The following is a 26065-nucleotide window of genomic DNA, read 5'->3' on the forward strand; positions in this document are numbered from 1 at the left end:
CGGCAAGAGGGATTGCTGCTTTCACTGCGCAGCGACCCCTCTTGCTGTTCTGGCTTCTGAGATTCAGAATATTTTTCTTCTTGTTTTCCTCCTCCAAAAACTAGGTGCATCTTGTGGTCTGGTGCGTCTTATAGAGCAAAAAATACGGTAAATGTTTCAACGGTCATAATGTATTTTGCCCTATTGGCAGCTGTCTGTCGTCATGGCAGATATTCTCCCCAGTGGCAGAGCAAGCTGATTGGGTGCCTGGGGCAGTGCATGTGCCCAGGGGCAGGGCCAGCTGCCTGTGAGGGCGGGGCAATCTGGGGCAGGATGCTCCACGGGACCTCTGCAGAGTCTGCCTACCTCTTCCCACTCAGCTGCCCTACAGCTGAGGGCGAACTGTTTGGGGCAGCGGGGAGCCTGCGTACGCCTAAGCCACCATGTCACTCCCAGAAGAGACGTGTGGCTTGGGCGCGCTGCAGGCCCCGTGGTGAGTGCCACCCGCCATTTTGTCACCCCCTCAGTGGTGACACCCGGGGCGGCCTGCCCCCACCGCACCCCCTTCCCCCGCCCCTGATTCTCCCCTCTCTACCCCGTTTCCAGACAGTCTGCTTTATGATCACTGCTTTACAGAAATCCAGTTGGCAAGACTTACAGTTTAGCAAAGGAGTTATCATTCTCCAACAAACTCTTCTCATGAAAACTAGTTTCTTTTGTTAGTGCAGCAGGGGGTTCGACTCACATATGGGGCCCAGAAAACCCTGTAGGCACCCTGATTGTGTTGATAATTCTGTACTCTTAAGATCTGACCTTACAACAATTACAGCACGTGAAATCTGATGCTAAAAGGGGGTCCTTGTGTTTGTAAACAGGGTTAGAAATCCAGATATCTAAGCCAGGCACCAAATGGCTCCTTAAACCCAGGGTTAGAGTTACCAAAAACAGAATGCCTCTTTGCCATTTGGGGGCCATACGGCATGAACGTTTTATTCTTTAATAGGACTTTTTGGTTCCTGAAATTCATTTTGATTGTGCAGATAAAATATAATGGATAGAATTCTACAGGATGTGTTGCTAGTATGTGAAAACAGGCAAGACCCAAGGATCCCCAGGCAGGCAACTCCAGATGGTGGAGACGACCGGCACCATCCTGGTACAGTGATACCTCTGGTTACATACTTAATTCATTCCAGAGGTCCGTTCTTAACCTGAAACTGTTCTTAACCTGAAGCACCACTTTAGCTAATGGGGCCTCCTGCTGCCACCGTGTGATTTCTGTTCTCATCCTGAAGCAAAATTCTTAACCCGAGGTACTATTTCTGGGTTAGTGGAGTCTGTAACCTGAAGCGTATGTAACCTGAAGCGTATGTAACCTGAGGTACCACTGTATCTGGGCATCTTCACTTGGTCGCAAGTGGCCGATGGCCAGGTGCAAAATGCTCCTGGTGCTTGGCAAATTTTGAGCATGTTGGAAACTACTGCCCTAAAGGACTACTGTGAGACTGATATCCCCTTATGGGCTCCTTAGAGCAGCCTTTCTGAACCTGTGGGTCCCCAGATGTTGTTGAAGTACAACTCCCATCATCCCTAGCTAGCAAGGCCAAAGCTCAGGGATGATGGGAGTTGTAGTCCAACAACATCTGGGGACCCACAGGTTGAGAACCGCTGATATAGAGGAAGGATCAAAGTCTAGAATTGAAAGAGGCCATGTACTTCTATAGAACCACACACACATCCCTTTTCATGTTATAAACAGTAAAATGGAATAAATATAAAGCACACAAAGCAAACCATCTAAATGCATTGAATAAACATCTACGATACACAATCTATGTGGTAAATGACAGGAAAAGTGATTGTCTCCCTCTCTTCGGACTCCGTTTGAATGGCGCAGCATGGAAGCAGCTGTCTTGAGAGGCTACAATACGCTTTATGGCAGTTAATTGCCTCTCAGAACAAATTAATATTTGTAAATTAGCTGGTGAACAGATTAAATTCATATCACAGGATTACAACTCAAAACCCCCACCAAGGGCACACGTATATAACTAAATACCCACTGTTGAGAAGTCTGTGAATTATAAATAAAACATCAGCAGCCCCCTCTCCACCGTGTTCGTTCTATATTATAGAGTAAAATAAATTTCAGACACCTATCATGATAACTAGGAGCTGATAACTGTTTGGCATATTGTTCTGAAGCTGACCAACCTCTGCAGTTTCTATTTACAGCGAGTCCAAATATAGCCAAGCAGGCTGACCAACTGAATTTGATAACAAGACTTCATTAGCTGTTCCCTCATTGCAACACGTCTTCGTGAGCATGCCTATAAAAAGTTAGATGCTGCTTATGTACCTATGTGAAATGGGTACGGCTGAGTTATTCTTGCATCTGTGGTAGTCATAAGAAAATTCTGTGTGGAAATTTCTTGGCTATTGCTATAGAGAAGAGCTGGCTGGCCTTCACACTAAATAACAAGTTTTTTGGAATTCTATCAGAAACTACTCTCTTCCTCCTTTCTCGCTTCTTTTGCTGTTTGCATTTGCATTTTTGTACATTTGACTTTTAAAGAGGATTTTGATTGCGAAATTATACCTGCATGAGTGGAGTATGTATTTAGAGAATACTTTTTAAAGAATAAACCACTACAAATCATAACTGAAGTGGCAAGTGCACATTTGTCAACGGATCACATTAATATCTCGCTGAGCTTCTAAAAGAAAATGGTGCTGTTAATAAAAGGGAATGAAAAATCGTTTTGGGTGTGATAGAGGGAAAGTGACCCCCCCTTTTTTTTGTTAAGAGAGGAGAGCAGGCCTTAAATGTGCTTCACGTAGTCTGGATTGCGGCTTTCCTTATCCATAGCAAAGATGTTAATTTTTCCAAATTAAAAAACCAAAGCTTCTGCCAAGAACTAAAAATGGTTGTTCAAAGAACAGGGCACACTATCAAAATATATTAAAGAATTGTCCAGTAGCACCTTAGAGACCAACTAAGTTTGTTCTTGGTATAAGTTTTCGTGTGCATGCACACTTCTTCAGATACACTGAAACAGAAGTCACCAGACCCTTATATGACTTCTGGTGACTTCTGTTTCAGTGTATCTGAAGAAGTGTGCATGCACACGGAAGCTTATACCAAGAACAAACTTAGTTGGTCTCTAAGGTGCTACCTGAATCTAGGACACACTATCATGACTGGAAGTTTATTGGCTGGGTACAGCAATCCTAAACCCTGGGCTGGGAGCACTGAGCAGAGCAACTACTGCATCCAAAACTTTGCTGTTCATGCCAGCCAGGGCCGAAGATGTGGCGGAGGGGGTTGCTCATTTTTTAATGTTTCAATTACAGACTGGCACAGCTGAGTTGGTTCAGCCAGATTTCTACTTTGAAACCGTAGGCCAAGCCATGCTCAGTGTGGTAGATAAGAAAAACAGTGCTGGGCATGATGCGATAGTCCATGTAACCGGGAAAGACAAATTAACTACCTGAAGATCCAAAGTTTGCATGGACTAACTAAAGGCATGGTTGCTTTGGGATGCTCAGAATATTACTTTGCATTGTCTTGATGGCCAGAATGCTATCCTCCCAAAGAAAACTATATGATCAAAAAAAGTTCCTCAAAAGAGGGGGAAATAAGATGTCTTTCTGGTGGAAAAAAAAGTTTTTGCAAAGAAAAACAAAAACCCAAACCAGAGAGGATTAGGGTTACACTCCCAGGGAAGTTTAGATTTTTGAACAGTGCCATGCAGTCAGTGCAACGCCAGCACCACGCTCTAACCAACTGAGCTATCCAAAGGGACAAATCTCACCTGTTCTTCAGTGGAGGGGAGCAAAAACAAAGAGTCATTTTACTGGGTCTCTATTTTCAGAGGAAATAAATGGGGACGAGGGACTGTGCTGTGTGACCTCACGAGGGCTAAGTAATTCCAAAACCAATCTATGATCATTCCTCTGAATTCACAAGCAGCCTCGTTTGACATGGAAACACTCGCATTGTTTCGTAGATAGTTACATGAAGGGGGAAATATGGAATTCACACTTCTTGTTGAGAATTTGCTTATCAGGGCTCAACACATGAATAGGGCAAAAAGGGTGACATTCCAATGCTGTCTCTTCCACTGCCAGAAAGCATCCACCAACAGAATTGGGAAGGAGGCAATTTTACAGCAATTCTTCCTTCTGCTGCAGCTCCTTTCCTTCTCTAAATCAGCTTTAGAAGTTTTGGGGGACCCTCCAGTTCCTACACACATGTGACTGTAGCGAGGAGGAGAACTGCTGAAAATTGCCACTCCGTATTGCTTAATGCCTTCCATCACTGAAGTCATAGAATCATAGAGTTGGAAGAGACCACAAGGTCCATCGAGTCCAACCCCCTGCCAAGCAGGAAACACCATCAGAGCACTCCTGACATATGGTTGTCAAGAACCTGCTTAAAGCCCTCCAAAGAAGGAGACTCCACCACACTCCTTGGCAGCAAATTCCACTGTCAAACAGCTCTGTCCTACCCTTAGGATTTAATGCCTGCAGCAGTTGGCCCAAGAACCAGAGGCAAGAAACCCCCAAGAGGTACCAAGAAGAGGACAGGACCATTCATTTCCATACCTTTTTAAATGCGCCATGAGATACCGTAAGGTTTCACAGTGAGCAGGGGGCAGCAGTTTCAGGGCTTCGTGAAGTATTTCCAGCTGTTCGTCAGGATCCGTGGTTTCTGAAACAAGAAATATCTGATCAAACTGAAGCCAAAATATGTGGGGGTTTCAGGAGTTTGGGTAGTCTTCCCAGATAGTTCTAGTTTATTGTAATTAAACAGATGATGAGGAATGGTTTGTGAAGCGGAGAGTGGCTCCGCAGCTATCAAGTTTTAAATTAGTTTTAACTCAACTAATCAATATTTTACCAAGTGGAGACCAGAGGACGGAGTCCCGATTTTATCTGCCCTGGGAGTCTGTTTTTAATGAATTTAGACTCATTCACGGAGGGAGTATTGCATGACACAGCGTTTTTCAGATATGGGCAGCTAGCCTGTATCATAAACTGTGAACAGCGACCCCCAATGGAACCTGCCTTGCCTAAAGTTTTAACAATAAAACAACAAACAGGCTGATGATACAATGACTACTGCAATCGACACAAGATAATATCACCAAGGCAACCATCTGTAAACAAACCAACGTCCACAAGAATGGCAAAAGTACTGTATTTTTCGCCCTATAGGACACACTTTTCCCCCTCCAAAAATGAAGGGGAAATGTGTGTGCGTCCTATGGGGTGAATGCAGGCTTTCGCAGAAGCCTGGAGAGCGAGAGGGGTCGGTGCGCACCGACCCCTCTTGCTCTCCAGGCTTCAGGAAGCCCTGCGCAGCCCTCGGGAGCCCGGCGCGAAGTCACGCTGGGCTCCCGAAGGCTGCGCGGAGGTGCCTGCAGCCCCGGGCTTTGCCCAGCTCCGCGCAGCCCTCCGGAGCCCAGTGCGAAGTCGCGCTGGGCTCCCAATGGCTGCCTGGAGGTGCCTGCAGCCCCGGGCTTCGCACAGCCCCGCGCAGCCATCTGGAGCCCGGCGCGAAGTCGCGCCGGGCTCCCGACTGCTGCGCAGAACTGCCTGCATTCCGAAGCCTGGGACGCGCTGAAGAGCGCGCCCGGGCTTCGCGCACCTCTCCGCAAGCCTGGGGAGACCGGCGCGACTTTGCACCGGGCTCCCTAGGCTTGCAGATAGCAGGCTGTTCTGGGGGCTGGGGTCGGGGGAAGCTCGGGCTTCCCCCGCGCCTGGGGGAAAAAGAACTCCCCCCCTTTATTTCCCCCCCAAAAAACCTAGGTGCGTCCTATGGGGCGGTGCGCCCTATGGGGCGAAAAATACAGTAATTTCTTTCCCAAATAGGTTTTATCTTAAACAATAGCAAAAAACAAACAAAAACAAACAAACAATGGAACCTGTCTTGCCTGAAGTTTAGCATCTAGGACAGGAGTCGCTGAAAGGAATTGAAGATGAAAGAATCTACCCTACAGTTAGGTTTTCTTATTTCACCTAATATTTCAAACTTATCTGTTAGGAGATATGGTGGTCACACAAATGCAAAAAAGAAGATCGAAACAAGTTTAGCAAGTCATGAGACATTTGGTGCTTCTGCTGGGGGTGGGTGGGATTGATGAATGTTTACTCTTGCTCCCTTGCATAAAGAAGTGAATACAATAAAATATTGGAGGGTTGTGTGTGTGTGTGTTTGATGTTTCTGATTCTACTTCTGAAAAGGTTGTTGCCTTCAACTTGCTCTAAAGGATGACTGTATAATAAAATGTTACTCTAGCTTAAACACACACAAACACACAATCCCCACAAGTTGCTTGACTCTACAAAAACAAAACCTATGGAGAATCTAGAGGTAATAAACAGTAGGGGAAAAAATCACTAAAAGGGAGGGGGGGGACAAAGTTCACTTGAAAAATAGTATAAACTAAAACTTACTTGCAGAATCTATAAACTTTGGGTAGGCATCGTATGTGATTAGCGGAATTGGCAAATCCCTGAAGTACAGTTTAAGTGCACCTGTGATAATATTGATATCTTCATATGTATTCACAGAGATGTCTGCTTTTTCCCCGTCTGTAGGTAAAAACGAGGGAGAAAATGGGGTGGGGGAGAGGAGAAGCAAACAATGTAGGAGGGTTATTTTCATACAAAATTGAACATTTACTGGTGTTCACCTTTTTGCTGTCCCAGCAAACCTTTTGTAAACAATTCCAGTACTATATTGGCATAGATTTCAGCCCTAAGTCAAGTACACTTAAACCAGCTTGTTCTTCTTTTCACAAGACGTTATAAATTAAATGATTGCTTTACACATTAAACCAAGTCTTTCTTCCTTACCAGCGAATTGGTACAGATAGTGAGAATGTTAATTTACGTTTACCTCAATTTGCAAGAGCAATTCCTTTACTAAGTGAGATGACAATGGCTGGATAAATCAGCCACAAACACTACTCTTTCCTCTGCTCAGTAATCAAGGCCAATTCACCAGGCCTCATACTGTCAACGTATACAATGGCTGGTATGCCAAAACCTACCTTAGGTACAGTAGATCTGCATCTACTGGTCAACCTATGGTTGATTTGCAGTAGACTGGGAAAGATCCCTAAAACTTGAGTTGTTTAACAGCAGGAGCAATGAAATGCCTCCCAGTCCTAAATTTTACTTCTGAAATGAAGGAAGCTTGGGGTACCTAGGAGTGATTGTTTGGTGTGTTGAATGGCATCCAGTTGTGGAACTTGAAACCAATTCCTGACCTAAGAATTATTTTCATGCTAAGATTTTGGAATGGATGGATCGTGATCATAGCTGCACTAAACCATAGAATTGTAGAGTTGTAAAGGAAGCACAGGGGTCATCTCGCCCAAACCTTTGCAATGCAAGAATCTTTCGCCCAACCTGGGACTCGAACCCACAATGCTGAGATTAAGAGTCTCATATCACAAGCTTTGCAAGTCCACTCCATTTTAAAAATGGTCTGCTATCTGGCTTGGGTGCTGCGCTTTGGAGTCTTGGCCACTGTGTTGGATGTAAAAGCTAAAACATCCAGTAAGCAATATTACCTCGGTCAAAAGCCATTTTGACATCTTCAATTAGGTCACTGAATCCAGATACTCTGTAGAGTCCTTCAGAATTGAGACCTGTAAAAAAAACAAATGACTCAATTAAACTTAGATATTTATCTTTTCTACAGTCACATTTCTTTACTGCTAGCAACGCATAAATCTGAGCTCAGCTTTAAAAGCCACATCTTCCTTTCTGAGCATAAATTTCACCGCCAGCTCTCAATCCTAAATATGTAACACTGTTGTGATCAGCACCCAATAATTTTACACAAACATATTTATGATAATGGTCCCTGGAATGAGGAAGATGTCATCAAATCACAAAGGAATTTGAAAACAAACCACTCACATTAGAATATCCAAGCTTATTTACATATATTTAAATATCGTAAGAGCAACATTCAAGCAAAGAATCATTAGCAGGGGTAGACGTCGAGGCGGAAATATGTAATTATAGTGCCTAGCTATAAATATATAATTTACCTGTTGTTTTCCACAGAAATATATTGGGAAGAGCGCATTTGTGCAAGTAGAACAAGAGATCACTCAACAGCAGGCATAAATATTAAAGCACTGGAAAGAATATTTTTTGTAACTTGTACCATTAAAGAAACAATAATGGGGATTCAGCAGAGACATTACATTAAAAAAACAAAAAACACCCCAATGCAAAGATAAGCATGAATTGCTCAGCGAAATGGGTATGTATTTGTAAGATGTGTCATGCAAAACAGTTTCAAACTTAAAATTCAGCTAAACCAGATCAATCTAAAGCAGAGTTTTCCAAACTCTACGTGTCAGTGACACACGCATCCTTCTGCGACACAGCAATTCAGTTTTACTAGCAACCCGGAGGTTAAACTAACCCTTTACCTGCCCCTGGGAGGAGTGTTCGCACGACACACCTACACACTGCAGCCGACATGCTCACACAGTTTGGAAAGCTCTGATCTAAAGGAATTATAAGAAAAGGCAACAATATCATTTAAGGATGCCTTACCTCTTGATTCAATCTCTCTAATGCACATGTCTACGACCATTGGTCTCTTTGTGAAGTGCGCTTTTACTAGTGTAGTGAGATCACAGCTGTACACTTTTTTGACATGTTTCAGGTCCGGCTTGCAGTCGTTTGGGACCATCTTGGAACATTGCTTATGAACGTTTAAGCCACAATCTGGTGGGAGAAGCATACAAGCAACAACAACAACAAAACGGTTAGCCCAACATTTAGTGCTATGAAACTGTAGCTATGAAATCCTAGAGAGTCTGCTATTTTAAGGATCTCTTAAGTGACTGTATGCAGTACAGGACCTGTACACAGTTTGAAGAATATTATCACCTTGGTTCTACATGTTTATAACAGGTTATCAGCATATACTTCAATATGACTTCATTGCAAGTGATGCTGCATTGAAGTGATGCTACAGAATGAACCTATTCCCCTCTGCAGCCAAAGCACATGTTCTTTCATCAAGCTATGTCCATCTTGCATGTGTACAAAGTGGCCTTGAGTGTTCTGAGTTTAGCAGCAACCCCTTTATATAAACTAATCATCCAAAATTCATTGGCAGTCCCCTTCACAGCTTCTAAAACCACCAGTCCTTTCTATCTTATTTTCAGATTATCCAAATGTTTTCTAGCTTCTCAGACCACCAAGGCAGAGATTACACTATATGTAATTTCATAAACCGCTAGAAAGCCTAGAAACATGATGAAATAGATTCTCAGATACTGCAAGTTGAAATGTCTCAGATAAGCCGTTCTTCCCTTGCACTCTTCCAGGGCATCAATGGAAAGACAATATTTAAGAACAGAAAATATCGATTCTCGCATTCTCCAGTGAAAGCTGTAATAATGTGCTTTCATTAATGCATGAGCAAACACAAGACCTGTAAGCACTGTATATTAAGATTGCCCCACGAGGACCCATTTCAAATATTTGCTGAGAGTACAATAAGCAAAGCTGTCATTTTCTCTTCCACTGCTGATTTGATTTTAGTCAGCCCTAACCTTCTTCTTGCTTCTAATTCACTGGAATATATATAGTTGCTGAATGAGCTTTATAGAAACATCCTCATATGTTAATGCGTGGCCATCGTATTTTATCAAAGCTACACTGGGGAAGGGTAGGCATTCTGTCACTTTTGAGAACAAATAGAAACGGAAATAATAATAATGTATATGCCCCTCAAAAAGACAACCAGAGAGTTCCTTCAGTTTTATGATCGCCATGAAATCAAAGAAGGATTTGGGGCAAGTGGATGAAATAAGCTTCAGCTAAGTCCCACCTGGGGCTAATTTTGGATCTGCGGAAAGAAAAAAAAAACAATGTACTTGCACTCGCTCATATTAGCTTTTAGGCACCAGCTCTCAGGCCAGCAAACTTTCCAGTAGATAACATGGGGAAAGGGGGACTATGCATGGCCGCCTTGAGCCCTTTGAAGGAAAGGTTGGCTATAAATGAAATTTGTAATGGATAATAGGGGGTTGCGAGTGGAATGCTGGCTAGTTTCTCCAACATACCAGGCTCCTTCTCCAGATGTCCTGCGGCGAGCATACGCCCACTGTTTGCAGCTGCAAGTGACCCATACCTAGCGTGCTTGCACAACCGATGGGCCATTTGGGAAATAAAAGACTGTACTTTTCTGCAAGAGCAGGGTGGGTTTTTTAAAGATATCTAGTACACAAGACGAAAAACTAGAAGTATTTGTTGATGCGGACTGGGGAAGCTGTGTAGCTACCAGAAAATCTACAAGTGGAATGGTCATGATGTTTGCCAATTCCATAATTGGATGGAGGTCAAAGAAACAAGGATTTGTTGCGACCTCATCCTGTGAGGCAGAATATGGGAGCCTATCGCTAACCTGCAATGAAATCATGTGGTTTATACAGATACTAAAAGATCTAGATTGTAAAGTAGATTTACCTATCCAAGTGTATGAAGATAGCCAATCATGCATTGCATTAGCAGGCTCGGAAATAATGAAATCTGCATCAAAACATATTGCCTATCCATCATGCGAATGTTAGAGATTGTATACAGAATGGGGTGATCAAACTGGAGTATTGTCAATCACAAGATAATATTGCTGATTTGTTTACTAAGCCTTTGCCAGCACCATGCCATAATGAATTAATGACAAAACTGGGTTTATGTATATAATGTATGTATGTATTGTTTCTGTTGGGGTTTTTTGCATTTAAGAAACAGAAGGGGTGTCACGGCTAAAATGGCCGCTGTTTCCTTAATGCGAATAAAGCTGGGTCAGCATGACTCAGCGGCCTGCAGCAGGTTGTATATATAAGTGAGAAATGTTAGTTTGTGCAGAGGCTGGTGTTTGGGTTGGTTGGTTGGTTAGTGCTGGTGTGTAAAGTTATTCAGTCGTGTTTTGCACAAGGACTTTTAAGAATAAAACTCTGCAAGGATATTCTCATGGACTCTTTTATGCAGACAAGGGTCCGAGGACCAGGCTGAAGAGACAAAGGGAGGTCAGAACCCTTTCCTTCTTTTTTTGCTTTTTACAAACACTGACATAAATTGTCCTAAATGCCTAGGGATGGGGTTCAAGGGGACAATGCAACAAAAGCTGAACACTTTGAAAGTAGCCTGTGGCTCATTGAATCAGTTACTAGTGCTGCAACCCAGCTGATTATTAGACTCCTGGAACCCCAATTCACTTTTGCTCTGTGTCCCAAAAGCATCAAGTCCTGCACACAGCAATTGCCACCAAACGCGATTATAACATTTAAGAGTTGTGACAACTGTCCTTTGACCTTGCTTATCTGCCAGTGCGGTAGCTCACAGTGCGGTAGCTCATTGCAATTAATTCTTTTCGGTCAATTAGCTGACTAGCTTTTATGGACATAACAAAACCGGAGGTATATTACATTAGCCTATGCTGTGATGTGGGACGCAGGTGGTGCTGTGGGTTAAACCACAGAGCCTAGGACTTGCCGATCAGAAGGTCGGTGGTTCGAATCCCTGCGGCGGGGTGAGCTCCCGTTGTTCGGTCCCTGCTCCTGCCAACCTAGCAGTTTGAAAGCACGTCAAAGTCCAAGTAGATAAATAGGTACCGCTCCGGCGGGAAGGTAAACGGCGTTTCCGTGCGCTGCTCTAGTTGCGCCAGAAGCGGCTTAGTCATGCTGGCCACATGACCACATGAGCTGTACGCTGGCTTCCTCGGCCAATAAAGTGAGATGAGCACCGCAACCCCAGAGTCGTCCACGACTGGACCTAATGGTCAGGGGTCCCTTTACGTTTATGCTATGATGTGGCTATTTATTGAAGCAAATAGTTTCTTTTAACTGAACAACACTCTCACAAAACAGCCTACAACAAGCCATATCTAAATGAATGATCCCAATCAATCAATCATGGCACAGTAATAGACCTGCACTCTTGGAAGGCACCATTACTCAAAGGAATCTTGCGTCCCTCTGATACAGAACATCTCTTCCCTTCGTTCATTGCTCCTCTGGAATTAGAGGAGACCATTAACGCCCTTCAGGGGTAACGTGAGCTACCCAGTTTCTAAGGCTTTCATCTCCTCTTTAGGCTAAACCTCCTTCTGAGTCGGTTACACGTATTGTCTTTGAAACTGCCTTTTGGCCAAGCTCCTTCTTAGCCCTCGTAATGCTGTTTCACTTGTTCTATCCATCACAAGTTAGTGTCAATGCAACAGCAACTGAGATGCAAGCATTTATTTATCCCACTTGCATCCCACCCATCCTCCAAGATGCTCAGGGCATTGCACTTGGGTCCATCTCCTTTTGACTGCACAACAATTCCTTGAAGCAGAGACATTGTTCAATACTTTAAAAGACTTGGGGATATGCCCATGACACATTTTTTGCATATACTAATTTATATGAATAGATGCAAGGCTTGGTTGACTTTCAGAGTGGAAAAAAACACTCTGGGCTATAGGGTGCCAGCAAGATTTTCTGAGCCCAGTATGGATTGGCCACTCTGCTCCACCTGCAATCTATTGGCAAGAAGTGCTAATTTAGGGACATATTAAAATGAGAACAATTGTCTCTGGACAAATTAAGGGGGAAGGTGGCTGAGGTCTCAGAAACTCCAGCGGGTGCAAAATGCCGCGGCGAGACTCCTTACGGGGTCCTCACTGCAGCATCACATTTATCCAGTGCTATATCAGATGCACTGGCTCCCGGTGGAGTACAGGATCAGGTTTAAGGTGCTGTTTTTAACATTTAAAGCCCTATACAGCCTAGGACTCTTGCACCTATGGGACTGCACCTCCTGGTATGCCCCACAGAGGACCTTATGGTCTGCAAATAATAACATTTTGGAGGTTCCAAGCCTCAAAGAGATTAGACTGGCCTCGACCAGGGTCAAGGCCTTTTCAGCCGTGGCCCCGGCCTGGTGGAACACTCTGTCACAAGAGACAAGGGCCCTTCGGGATTTGACATCTTTCCGCAGGGCCTGCAAGACAGAGCTGTTCCACCAGGCCTTTGGTCTGGGTTCAGTCTGACTCCCTCTCCCCTTTCATAAGAACTTGCATGAAAGTGGCCTCCCAATTTTTCTCACATATAAGTTCAGCACAAACAGTTGGGCCTGATGAGCATTTAAGGTCCCCAGCCCTAATCTGCTGGTTGCCATCTGATTAGATTTTAGTCTGATCCTGATCTGATTTTAGGGTGTATTTTAATTGACTGTCTGATTTTATGTTAATGTGTTATACATTTGATGTTAGCCGCTCTGAGCCTGGTTTTGGCTGGGGCGGGCGGGGTATTATTATTATTAGTAGTAATTCACGAGCACTCCACTTTGTATCATGTCTAGTCACCCTGAAACAAACTAAAAAAAGAAACCAGTTCACAGAAGGGGAGGGACAAAAGATCTGGGACTTAACACCTAAGACTTGGGGCTCAGCCTCCCCTCTAAAGACACACCTGCTGTGAAATGATTTCCCTATGCCAGGGGTAGGCAACCTAAGGCCCGGGGGCCCAATGCGGCCCAATCGCTGTCTCAATCTGGCCCATGAACAGTCCAGGAATCAGCGTGTTTTTACACGAGTAGAATGTGTGTTTTTATTTAAAATGCATCTCTGGGTTATTTGTGGGGCATAGGAATTCATTTACCGTATTTTTTGCTCTATAAGACTCACTTTTTCCCTCCTAAAAAGTAAGGGGAAATGTCTGTGCGTCTTATGGAGCGAATGCAGGCTGCGCAGCTATCCCAGAAGCCAGAACAGCAAGACGGATCGCTGCTTTCACTGCGCAGCGATCCCTCTTGCTGTTCTGGCTTCTGAGATTCAGAATATATTTTTTCTTGTTTTCCTCCTCCAAAAACTAGGTGCGTCTTATGGTCTGGTGCGTCTTATAGAGCGAAAAATATGGTATTTCCCCCCCTTCAAAATATAGTCCGGTCCACCACATGGTCTGAGGTACGGTGGACCGGCCCACGGCTGGAAAAGGTTGCTGACCCCTGCCCTATGCCACTTGGCTTGATGGCCCAAGGCGAGGATGCATTAAGTTTGAATAGTACAAGCCCCCAAAGCAAATGCAAAGCTCAAGAAAATTTAAAGGCGATAAGGAAGGAAGTTTGTTCTGTGTTTTGTTCAGGGTAAAGCAGGAAGCCACTTTTAATTTTCCTCCTCCCACTCAAGGACTTGGTGTGTTTGTGTGTGTGTGTGAAATCTGGCCCTAAAACATTATTTTAATGTGGATGGCGATGCACAGTGTGTGAAAGAACATTATATAAACTGTAGCCATGCGGGAGGCAAGCCACCCACCTACATGCCAGCTTAGCGAGAAGGGGCAAGCTAGTTGCCATGGTATGTCACGCACTGCTGAAAAGATACTGATTATAAAATTTACTCTGAAGAAAATGGATTGACAAGCTCTCATGCTATAAATTAATCTACGTGCTTACTGGAAAAATCTCCACATAGCATTCCACCACCCCCCCCCCGCCCCCCGCCCCATTATTTCTCTACTTCTGCTGACATGCAACACTGCAAAAGTAATCAGAGTGTGCTCTGTTCATTGGACTTTGCTCAAAAATACAAACAGCTGGACTCAAGAATTTTACACAGTTTTCGTCTTCTTGCTTTATAGCTGACATTGCTTTTACATGACTAATAAGCGCCCATTCCAATTTTGGTGCTCTAAGGATTGGATCCTGACCACAGAATGCTAACTAGGACCTTGAAGGAGCAACTGTAGGCCTATGCTCTTTCGATGTTGCCCTCCAGCAAGCAACTGTTTCTGAATCTTGATTACATTCTTCGCCCGCCTTGATCTCAGACTAGGTAGCTTCACAGCAACTTCATGTGCACAAAAAAAAAAAAAAAACACCTGCCTGCCCCTGACAGTTTTCTTCTCCTTTGTACTCTCTGTAATTTAATATTGGTCTATAAACATTTTTTTTTTTAATGTTGGGCACAACCCAGCCAAAGATGAACACTCTAGGCAAGTCCTACTGATTTCAGTGATAAGAGAAGCGGCATTTAACTCTTTGGTTGAAATCAGAGAGATTTAAAAGTCTTGATTGTGCCCACCATAATAATTCAACATGATTTACTTTAGAATAACAACCTCAACTAAGAATCCGCCACATGTTTTGATATCTATGGCTAGAATCTTATTTTAAATAAGAAATGTAGGCCATTTTATTTGCAAGAATTAAAAGAAAACTTTCTGGGCTTCATCTGGTTTAAGACAGCAGTATATCTAAAGAACAGTGAGTTTATTTCCACAGCAGGATTCCCCCTGAAGCGCTGCATGCCTGTCTATACAGTCTTAGCATTATTATGCTCCGAGGGAGAAGACACCATTTGGAAGTGGACAGAATGTTTATATACTTTTATTCACAAAAATCCATGTATATGGATTTGTGTTTTAATGTTTTCACATTCCTCCACCAACATGGCTCTCCGAAAACATATATTCATGACATAGAAACTATTCGGCATTTGTGTAACAATGTACACATGTTGTGTATGCTCATGTGTGGTGATTGCAATGTTTGTTTGGCTTTTAGTGCTATTTTAATTATTGTGAGCTGCTTTGAGCTCAACATTTGCTGTTGGAAAAGTGGAATACAAATATTAAATCAAATCAAATGTGTACTGGACACCCATAAGCTGACCCATTCATTCATATGGCACTAATTTGTGATAGACAGACAACCACCCTAAGAAGTAAATTCAACCGTGTATTGAAAGTTTGGGATTTTCCTTGCAACTGTGTGATGTTCACCTATATACATATTTTATTGAATCTGATTTCTTGGACTACATTTTTGTAGCTTAAAGCTTGTTTGCTTTTGCAGAATCTTCACTGCCATTTCTCTCTTGGATGCTATCAACACATAATGATATCCAACTGGAGAAACTCTGACTTTCAGAATTTATAATTTATAGTTTTGTTGCACCTACTGCTGTTTTATGATGATTTTAGCATTGTTTCAGCCTCCATTTTATTGCTTTTTTATGTTAAAAGGCAGAGTGCCAAATTACCAATATACTTTCTGATTAATATAAGAGGCTGATCCAGTTACTTCTCGTGCCAATGGGAGTCATAACATTATTTACAACTGAAGTCAGTAAAGATTGAGGGAGCGCATTTCATTGTGAAATGCAAAACCTACTAAACATTCACAGCGTCAGAAAGAAACAAAAGACCCAAGCAGTTGTTACCTGCGCATTTCACTCCCTGAGCAATGAGGCCCCACATAAAGTTGGCACAATATTCACACCAATGTGGACCTCTGAAAGTGTGAACCTGAAAAACAAAAGCAGAAGTCAACAGATGAGCGCAGTGATTCGCAAGTACGTTCCCCCCCCCCCCCAAAAAAAAGTACACTGACCCACACTCCCTCTCTTTCTGTCTCTCTGATTAGCCTGGCTTCCATGTTGTACCTACTGCCACATAGTACGAGATACCAGAAAAGCAAACTTTTACAGAGACAGATTCAAACTGGAAAAGACTGCTTCAGGCTCCGCAAGAGATGTTCTTTTCAGCCTCAGGGCAGTTCTGAACAAGGTTGCCCCAAAGGTTTTCCCCTCTGTGTGAAGCTGTAGGCTTGAGGTATAAATAATCTTTGTGGATGATGGTTAGGGATGCTAGACACACGTTTCAAAAATGAGATACTCTGCCAAGCCGTGATACTTGCTCTATGTAGTATACATATAATACATCCATTTTGTACTTCTGTGGAGCTATGAAGTTTTGGAGAAACATACCTTTTTTATCCTGCCCAACTCTGAAGCTATGGAGGTGGACAAAGCATTCTTGCCCCCTCTTCCAGCTCCAGGCTTGGTGAGAAGCCTGGGACTTGACCAAACAGTGCCAACTAGGCAAACCCTGCTCCACCAAGCAACTCGTCAAAGCTAGAATACCCCCTTCCTCTCTTCCCTGAAGCAAAGGGTTGAAATATCAAGTTATCCCCATCCCCAATCTTTTAAAGAAAAAATAATAATAGCCCATCAGATCTGAAAGGGAGCAGGGGACAGAGAGCTTTCCAATTCCTTCATGGGTGTTGAAAACCACCAAGATATACAGATAAATCAACATAGTCACTCTCCCATTGCTTCCCTCCCGGCAAAGGCTGTCCACACGAAGATGAACAAGGTGTCCTCAGTTTCTAAATGGAAGATGAAACTAGAGTGAGCACCAAGTGTATCGCTAGAAGTCATAGCATATAAATGCATATAGTACAATTGCCAGCCATTTTTCTCCATTTAGCACCACCCGCATTGCATGTGGGATATGAATTGCATGCTCAATCCTTGTCCCATTCATTTTTAATTTTTCTATAGTTATCTTTCTGCAATGCCTATTACTCAAGACAGTGTACAGTGGCAAAACAACAACAACATAACAGCAGATAATAGCTAGAAATGCAACCTGAGCACTGGAAAGAAAAAGGCTGGATCACGGCCTTTAATGATTCTTAGCTATTTCTCCTGGAACAGATTGATCGATTATTTAAAAATTTAATTTAGCTATTCTGCTAGATAAAGCAGAAACTGAAATTCAGCTTTTACAGTTAACAGACTTAAAATCCACACTGGTTAGCAAAACTAATTATTTTCTATGCTAAGAACATTGTGGTGTAGCGCAAAGCCTATCATAACCAAGTCAACATTAGCTCATGTGATTGCAGGAAGATATTTAAGGAGTTGTTGTTTTTAATCATTAGCCTTGAATCTCTTTGTGCATAGGTAAGCTTCTATTTATTTTTACTTGCTGCAGTCCTGAAAAGCTTATAACATCACCATCATTCTGAAGGAAAAAAAAACTACCTCTTTCTTTAACAATTGTACCAAAACATGAAATCTTAAAGTTCCTCCTCTCAATTTCTAGGGAAAGTTAGCCACTAAAGGTGAGAAAAGTAGCCAACTCCTTCTCTATGGTTGTGATTTTTTCCCTCTCCAGCCTCCTCTGACTGTCCTGTGGGAGCCTTCAGAATTCAAAATGGGAAGAACACACTCTCCTTTGACAGGCCTGTTTCCACAGGGTGAATGCAATTTATAGCCAAGTCCTTATATGGAGAACTGGAGATGGTTCTACACCTGGGAAATCAGGCCTTCAGATGAGATGTGATTAAATAACTCCATGGTCTAAGCTATGGAGTCTAGCCTCCTACTGGCCACTGGCGGATTTAGCAAGTCAAAGGAACCCATAATTCTAGTCATTTCCATCTTTCGTTGGAAACAGCCTTATACCAGTTTAGACTGCTTTGCTCAATCTCATCCAGATCTGTCTACTCTGATCGGCATCAGCACTTCCATGTCACAGACAGAGGGTCTTTCCCCTCACCTGTTTACCTAATAAATTTTAACTAGGGGATGCTGGGGATTGAACCTGCTTGCAAAGTCAGCTTCTACCAGTAAGCTATGGCTCTTCTGCTCCAGGGTAATATAAAACATGCTGCTTTCTACTTTAATATTGTGTTTTGTTCTTTGAATTTTCTATCATTCGCCCAGAGAACATGTTACTGGGCTGATATATACAGTGGTACCTCGGGTTAAGTACTTAATTTGTTCCGGAGGTCCGTTCTTAACCTGAAACTGTTCTTAACCTGAAGCACCACTTTAGCTAATGGGGCCTCCCGCTGCCACCGCACAATTTCTGTTCTCATCCTGAGGCAAAGTTCTTAACCCGAGGTACTATTTCTGGGTTAGCAGAGTCTGTAACCTGAAGCGTATGTAACCCGAGGTACCACTGCATAGGAAAATAAATAAAAAGAAACTACCGTTTGCAACTATTATCCAACTACTTAAATTTATTGATTTAGAAGACTGCTTTATAGCTCCAAGGCAGCGCACATCTGCACCATAAATTAATGCACATTAAAAGCACATTGTTTCTCCCGAGGAATCCTGGGAACCGTAGTTTGCTAGGGCTGCTGGTTATTGCGGGGTTCACAGAATTCTTTGCGGGAAGTCATGTGCTTACCAAAGATTCACACAATGAAAATTACATTCAGATCTGGTACCAGGAACAGAAATAACATTGGGTTGCATCCAACTAGGCAATGAAAGAGAAGACATTGAAACCAGAGGGTCTTCTCCATGTATAACTCAATTTGGTCCAAATTGTGTTCCGACGGGTGTCAGGATTATTCAGGTGGCATTTCCCACCTGCGTTCTTAGTCTTCTCTTGTGTTGCTCTTTGGTCGCCACCAAATGAGAGGCACAAATACAAGATGGGTGACACCTGGCTTAAGAGCAGTACATGTGAAAAGGATCTAGGAGTCTTGGTTGACCACAAACTTGACATGAGCCAACAGTGTGACGCGGCAGCTAAAAAAGCCAATGCAATTCTGGGCTGCATCAATAGGAGTATAGCATCTAGATCAAGGGAAGTAATAGTGCCACTGTATTCTGCTCCGGTCAGACCTCACCTGGAGTACTGTGTCCAGCTCTGGGCACCACAGTTCAAGAAGGACACTGACAAACTGGAACGTGAGGGCAACCAAAATGGTCAAAGGCCTGGAAACGATGCCTTATGAGGAACGGCTAAGGGAGCTGGGCATGTTTAGCCTGGAGAAGAGGAGGTTAAGGGGTGATATGATAGCCATGTTCAAATATATAAAAGGATGTCACATAGAGGAGGGAGAAAGGTTGTTTTCTGCTGCTCCAGAGAAGCGGACACGGAGCAATGGATCCAAACTACAAGAAAGAAGATTCCACCTAAACATTAGGAAGAACTTCCTGACAGTAAGAGCTGTTTGACAGTGGAATTTGCTGCCAAGGAGTGTGGTGGAGTCTCCTTCTTTGGAGGTCTTTAAGCAGAGGCTTGACAATCATATGTCAGGAGTGCTCTGATGGTGTTTCCTGCTTGGCAGGGGGTTGGACTCGATGGCCCTTGTGGTCTCTTCCAACTCTATGATTCTATGATTCTTAGGAAATTGCCCACGTCTTGGGCAGAGGTTCTCTGAGCAATAGCCTCTGAGGCAAGGAGGTGGGGATGAGCAGCTGGAACCCGCTCATGGCGAAGCAAGTCTTCCCCTGCTGGCAGTTGCCAGGCAACACCACCCACTGATCTCCTCTGATAAAACCAAATAAGGACGAAGGCAGAGGCAGGATGCTAGAATGGCGATTAGACTCCACAATTCTAGTCATCTAGAGCAGTGTTTCCCAACCTTGGGCCTCCAGCTGTTTTTGAACTACAATTCCCATCATCCCTGACCACTGGTCTTGCTAGCTGAGGATTATGGGAGTTGTAGTCCAAAAACAGCTGGAGGCCCAAGGTTGGGAAATGCTGATCTAGAGGACCAAGTTAAGAGGAGATTAACACATGCAAATAAATAAAAATTCTATATTTCAAGCTAGCGGAGCTTTAGGTGGCCAATCAAAAGCTGCAATCCTGCAAATAGGAGTCCATAAGTGCAAAAAGGATGGTCATAACAACATTCTGGGGTGGTTCCCCCCCACCCCCAGTTTATAAAGCCACCAAAAAACCTGGGTCGTTTTCAACAGCATATTCTACTCAGTATGTGGCAGAGCAGCACTTGAATTCCTGTGGTACTGACTGACATTACAGGATTACTTTTCTTCTCCTTAAAAAAACAACACGTGGCAGACAAAAAAATCCACCCAAGATTTTCCAGGAAGATTCACTTCTCAAAACACAGAGGAAACAGCTTGTTTCTTTTCTTTAATGTACATAATGTAAAATGTATATAATATATAATGATCAAAACCAGCTGCATATTGGCTAAGCTGCTGCCCTTTTGAAGTACAGAATGCAGTTTCGAAGCCCCTGTTCCACAAACCACTTATGGAGGAGTCCCAGTGAATACAGACTTCTGATAGTTTTCAATGTCCCAGTCATAAAGCCTGAGATAAGTAAAGGTAAAGCGACCCCCGACCATTAGGTCCAGTCGTGGCCGACTCTGGGGTTGTGGCGCTCATCTCGCTTTATTGGCCAAGAGAGCCGGCGTACAGCTTCCGGGTCATGTGGCCAGCATGACTAAGCTGCTTCTGGCAAACCAGAGCAGCGCACGGAAATGGCGTTTACCTTCCCGCTGGAGCGCTACCTATTTATCTACTTGCACTTTGACATGCTTTCGAACTGCTAGGTTGGCAGGAGCAGGGACCGAGCAACGGGAGCTCACCCCGTCGCAGGGATTCGAACTGCCGACCTTCTGATCGGCAAGTCCTAGGCTCTGTGGTTTAACCCACAGCACCACTCGCATCCCAAAGCCTGAGATATAAGGCATCTAATCCTGCTTCCCATATAGCAAAGAGAGGGAAGGGTTCTTATTAACAGGTCTCAGTAGTACCATCCCCTAAAAGAGGCCTATATTTCTTTTTGCGACTTAAGTTTTCTATAGGTTTTAGAAATTAATAGTGTGATTGCTAGAGAGGGCAGCCTCATTAACCCAGAGCTGTGCCCGTTTAATGAGGATTTCACTTTGCATCTCCATGTATTACTTGGCTGTGATTGCAGTAAGAGATACCAACAAACCATACTTCTTCATTGGCTAAAACTGAGAGAATATAAGATGCTAGATTTTACAAGATAAGACTTGTAATGCCGCATTTGGTGGGGAACCATTTAACGAACAGAAAGATCAGAAGGTAGATAAGGGAAATAAATGAATTAAGCCAATACCACACGCTTAATTAAAAAAGAGGAAGAAATAATGGAGTTCAAATGCCTCCCTGAACACATGGCCCTCTGCCATGGAAAGCCCTTTAACCTGAAGCCAAAGTTTATGGTTATTCAATATTGAGGAGCGATGTGCAAATCCATTTTCCATTTCTCTCAGTTTCTCATTTTGCCAATCTCAAGTTCAGTTCTGCACATTTCCACATCAGCGTGATCTTAAAAAAAGAGTCCTCATGAAAATTCATCAGCATTTGAGTACAATTCCTCCCCAGACAACCTATTAATGTGTGGCACGCTCCAGAGCATGGCGATGAAAATGGGGCCAGAGACTTCCCTCTACACCCCCAATTAAGACTGGGTGAAATCCAAACAAAGAAATGAAATAGGCAGAAGAAACTACTAGTTCCTCATCCTCCAGAGTGTCTATGTAGACTTTCTAGCATTGTGCTTGCCTAATAATAAGAATACAGTGGTACCTCAGGTTAAGTACTTAATTCGTTTCGGAGGTCCGTACTTTACCTGAAACTGTTCTTAACCTGAAGCACCACTTTAGCTAATGGGGCCTCCTGCTGCCGCTGTGCTGCCAGAGCACGAATTCTGTTCTCATCCTGAAGCAAAGTTCTTAACCCGAAGCACTATTTCTGGGTTAGCGGAGTCTGTAACCTGAAGCGTATGTAACCTGAGGTACCACTGTAATAATAATCATAATAAATCATTCATGCAGAATTTAACAGAGCTGCCCCTTAACTCTGATTCAGCTGCTGAAAGATCAATGTCACAAAGACACTGATTTTTTAAAAAACCGATACATGGATGGGACAAGTGAGGCCCACACCATTTACCCAATGAGCCAAACAACAGCACATACTGAATGATAGCACTGAGAGATAAAACTCTAGCATCTACCTTATGAATGCTGTCAAGATGTTGCTTTCCCTTCAGCTAGTCAGATAAGATTATCACCTTTGAAGGTTTAGTACCTTGTATATTGCAAAAATCAAGAGCAGCAAACCAGGACATGAGATGACAAATTACTTTCATATGTGCGGCAGCACACATAAAGAGGATACCAGCCCTATATCTCCTGTGATTGCAGCACCGCCGGAATCCCTGGTTGCGCGGCATTAGAACTGGGCCAGGTTAGTATTACAAGAGGAGCTTGAAAGGGAAAGCTAAATAAAATTTTGTTTCAGCCATTCTGAAACCAAATGCTGCCATTTTGGGATTTCCTCCCAGGCTGGGCTGCCTCAGGTGGGCTAGTTGTGGCATAAACTGCAACGTGGCACAGAGCAGAAGGTGGGTGGGCTGAGATTTCTGCCAGCCTGTTCAAAGCATATTAACATGCTGGGAAGGCTTCCAGAATATTCTGTTCCCCACCAAGGGTCAGCTGTTTGGTGGGAAGCTCAAAGTCCACTCCTAACTTTCTTCTGTGCATTTTTAGCGTAGAAGCAAATAAATGGAAGGTGGTTCTTCTTAATCTTAATTACTGATACTTGTTTTAAAACATTTACCAATACCTTTGCTCATATAAATATCCCAGAAGTACTGAAAGCATGATATGAACCCATCTAGTTAAAACATTTCATGAGGAAAATACCGTTTTCGTTTCATGGATGAGAAAAGAGAGGAGGATAAAGATGAAAAGACCAAAGGGCACTTGGCAAAATCTTGAAGAAATAGAATAAATGTAGTATAGTGGTACCTCGGGTTAAGTAGTTACTTCGTTCTGGAGGTCCGTTCTTAACCTGAAACTGTTCTTTACCTGAAGCACCACTTTAACTAATGGGGCCTCCCACTGCTGCCGCAGCACGATTTCTGTTCTCATCCTGAGGCAAAGTTCTTAACCTGAAGCATTATTTCTGGGTTAGCGGAGTCTGTAACCTGAAGCGTATGTAACCTGAGGTACCACTGTAATATCAGAGATGATGGCTGGTAAAGTATGAATCTCAATAGGGATTTTTTTTTTTTTTGAGTGGCCTGGTGAAGATATCCAAACCAGTGGCATACATGCATATGCATGGGACCTCTTTGGCTTGTAGAGAAGGAACAAAAGATATAAAAAAGTTGGCCATTCAGGAGATTTAGGCAATCAAGGTTGAAAGCAATGGATGTTCTGCAGTAGCAGTTTCCTTCAACGTGACAAGGTCACTGAGAAGACTTTACGCTCTGCCTGCTGTCTTTCAGACAATGCTGAAGTTGCTCAAGTATCGAGCCTGCCCTGAATTTCAGCCAGCAACTTTGTCCAGGACTTCAGAGGACAACGGGGACATTTTGCACTGGGGCACTCCAGCATCCTTTGCTGCAGCGTATAAATAGCATTGTTTTATCAGCAAGGGCAGCGTAGACTCGAATGTCGAGTAGCCAAACATTCTTTACAGCCCTCACTCATTTCCCAGCCAGAGGTTCGGCGGTGACTTGTTTCACTTCCCTGTGGGTATTAAATGTGTCAGCAGGAATGTGAACAAGTGGAAATTGTATTGCAGTGAGGCTACTGCTAAACCAGTACAGGAAGTGGAAGACAATGGAACGCACACTATTTTTCTTTCAGGGATAAAGGGGTGGTTTTAAAATTAGTATCTACTGCACAGCCCAGCCTATATAGATATAGATTCTACTGTAGGGTACCTATTGCTTTTACAGTAAAAAAAAAATGGCAAGCCCATTGAAAACAGGAGCAAGAGCGAAACTTATTGGCTAGATATAGAAATGCACAAGACGACTGTACAAAGCTGCAAATGAAAGGAACTAGCCTGGCCATGATGCTCCAGCTAATTTGGAGGAAAAGCTGCTGATGATAAGAGGCTGTGACACACCATATCAAGTCCTTGAGGCAAACGCCTAGGCTGCCTCATTAGAGTCCTTCTACACTTCATCACATAGGGGAGCTGCTCAGCTCCTCAGGCCATGCATGTGCCAAGGCGGAAGACTCGCAAGCAGCAATGTGTCAAAGCTCGATTTGCCTAGGAAATATATACACACACAAGTTCCTATTAACTGGGCAGGGAGGGGGGCTAGGGAGCCTATTTTCATAGCCTTAAATGTTTTGAAACACAGAGAAAGCAGTGGGGTATGCGACTTCTGCATTATGCATATAACACTAATGAAATGCTGAAGGTTAGAAGTGGTAGGCACAGAGTTTAAGCCTAAATGCAACCAGGTTGCCTTCTAGCCACTTCCTAAGATGTAGGTTTTATAATAATAATAATAATAATAATAATAATAATAATAATAATTTATTATTTGTACCCCGCCCATCTGGCTGGGTTTCCCCAGCCACTCTGGGCGGCTTCCACAAAGACAAAAAATACACTAATATGTCATACATTAAAAACTTCCCTGAACAGGGCTGCCTTAAGATGTCTTCTGAATGTCAGGTGGTTGTTTATCTCTTTGACATCTGATGGGAGGGCGTTCCACAGGGCGGGCGCCACTATTGAGAAGGCCCTCTGCCTGGTTCCCTGTAACCTCACTTCTCACAGGAAGGGAACTGCCAGAAGGCCCTCGGCGCTGGACTCAGCGTCCCAGCAGAACGATGGGGGTGGAGACGCTCCTTCAGATATACTGGGCCAAGGCCGTTTAGGGCTTTAAAGGTCAACACCAACACTTTGAATTGTGCTCGGAAACGTACTGGGAGCCAATGTAGGTCTTTCAAGACCAACGTTACATGGTCTCGGTGGCCGCCCCCAGTCACCAGTCTAGCTGCCACATTCTGGATTAATTGTAGTTTCCGAGTCACCTTCAAAGGTAGCCCCACGTAGAGCGCATTGCAGTAGTCCAAGCAGGAGATAACTAGAGCATGCAGCACTCAGGCGAGACAGTCTGTGGGCAGGAAGGGTCTCAACCAGCCTACCAGATGGAGCTGGTAGACAGCTGCCCTGGTTGACCTGCGCCTCCATGGACAGCTGTGAGTCCAGAATGACTCCCAGGCTGCGCACCTGGTCCTTCAGGGGCACAATTACCCCATTCAGGATCAGGCAGTCCTCCACATCCGCCCGTCTCCTGTCCCCCAAAAACAGTACTTCTGTCTTGTCTGGGAACCCTTACATTTTTTTAAAGAACTGGGACAGGAAAGTGACAGAGATCAGATGTTGCGCTGCAAATGTCTCTATCAAAACAAGCAACCGCAACTAACCCAGCATTCGTAGAAATGTAGGGACAGCAGGGAAACGCTTCCTGCTCAGCATTAAAACTGCTTGAACATAAAGCTCATATTTAATGAGTGCATCAGGTCTGCTCCATCGAGAAATTTAAACTTTTGTACCAGCATGTCATCAGCTAATGACATCATGAGCAGATGGGTCCATTTCATCCATCAATTTTCTAGGCAGGCTTCACAGGCAGAAGTTAACAGAATGTTGTATTCCAGCCCGCCTTAAACACTATTTTAAATGCAGGAGACAAAGAAA

The 26065-nt window shown here is 43.6% G+C and overlaps 1 protein-coding gene across 3 annotated transcripts in view; it reads right to left on the bottom strand.

Moving 5' to 3' along the window:
• CHN1 (chimerin 1) overlaps nt 1-26065 on the bottom strand; it is a 103796-nt gene that overhangs the window by 964 nt on the left and 76767 nt on the right. For all 3 annotated transcript variants that reach the window (XM_083411293.1, XM_083411294.1, XM_083411295.1), the window contains 5 exons: nt 16235-16319; nt 8569-8742; nt 7566-7643; nt 6442-6579; nt 4588-4693 (listed from right to left, as the gene is read on the bottom strand). In XM_083411293.1, the coding sequence (XP_083267419.1) occupies nt 4588-4693; nt 6442-6579; nt 7566-7643; nt 8569-8742; nt 16235-16319 (581 nt within the window). The remainder of the gene's footprint in view (nt 1-4587; nt 4694-6441; nt 6580-7565; nt 7644-8568; nt 8743-16234; nt 16320-26065) is intronic.

Source organism: Podarcis tiliguerta (assembly GCF_965153285.1).
Source record: "Podarcis tiliguerta genome assembly, chromosome: 1".
Lineage (NCBI taxonomy): Eukaryota > Metazoa > Chordata > Lepidosauria > Squamata > Lacertidae > Podarcis > Podarcis tiliguerta.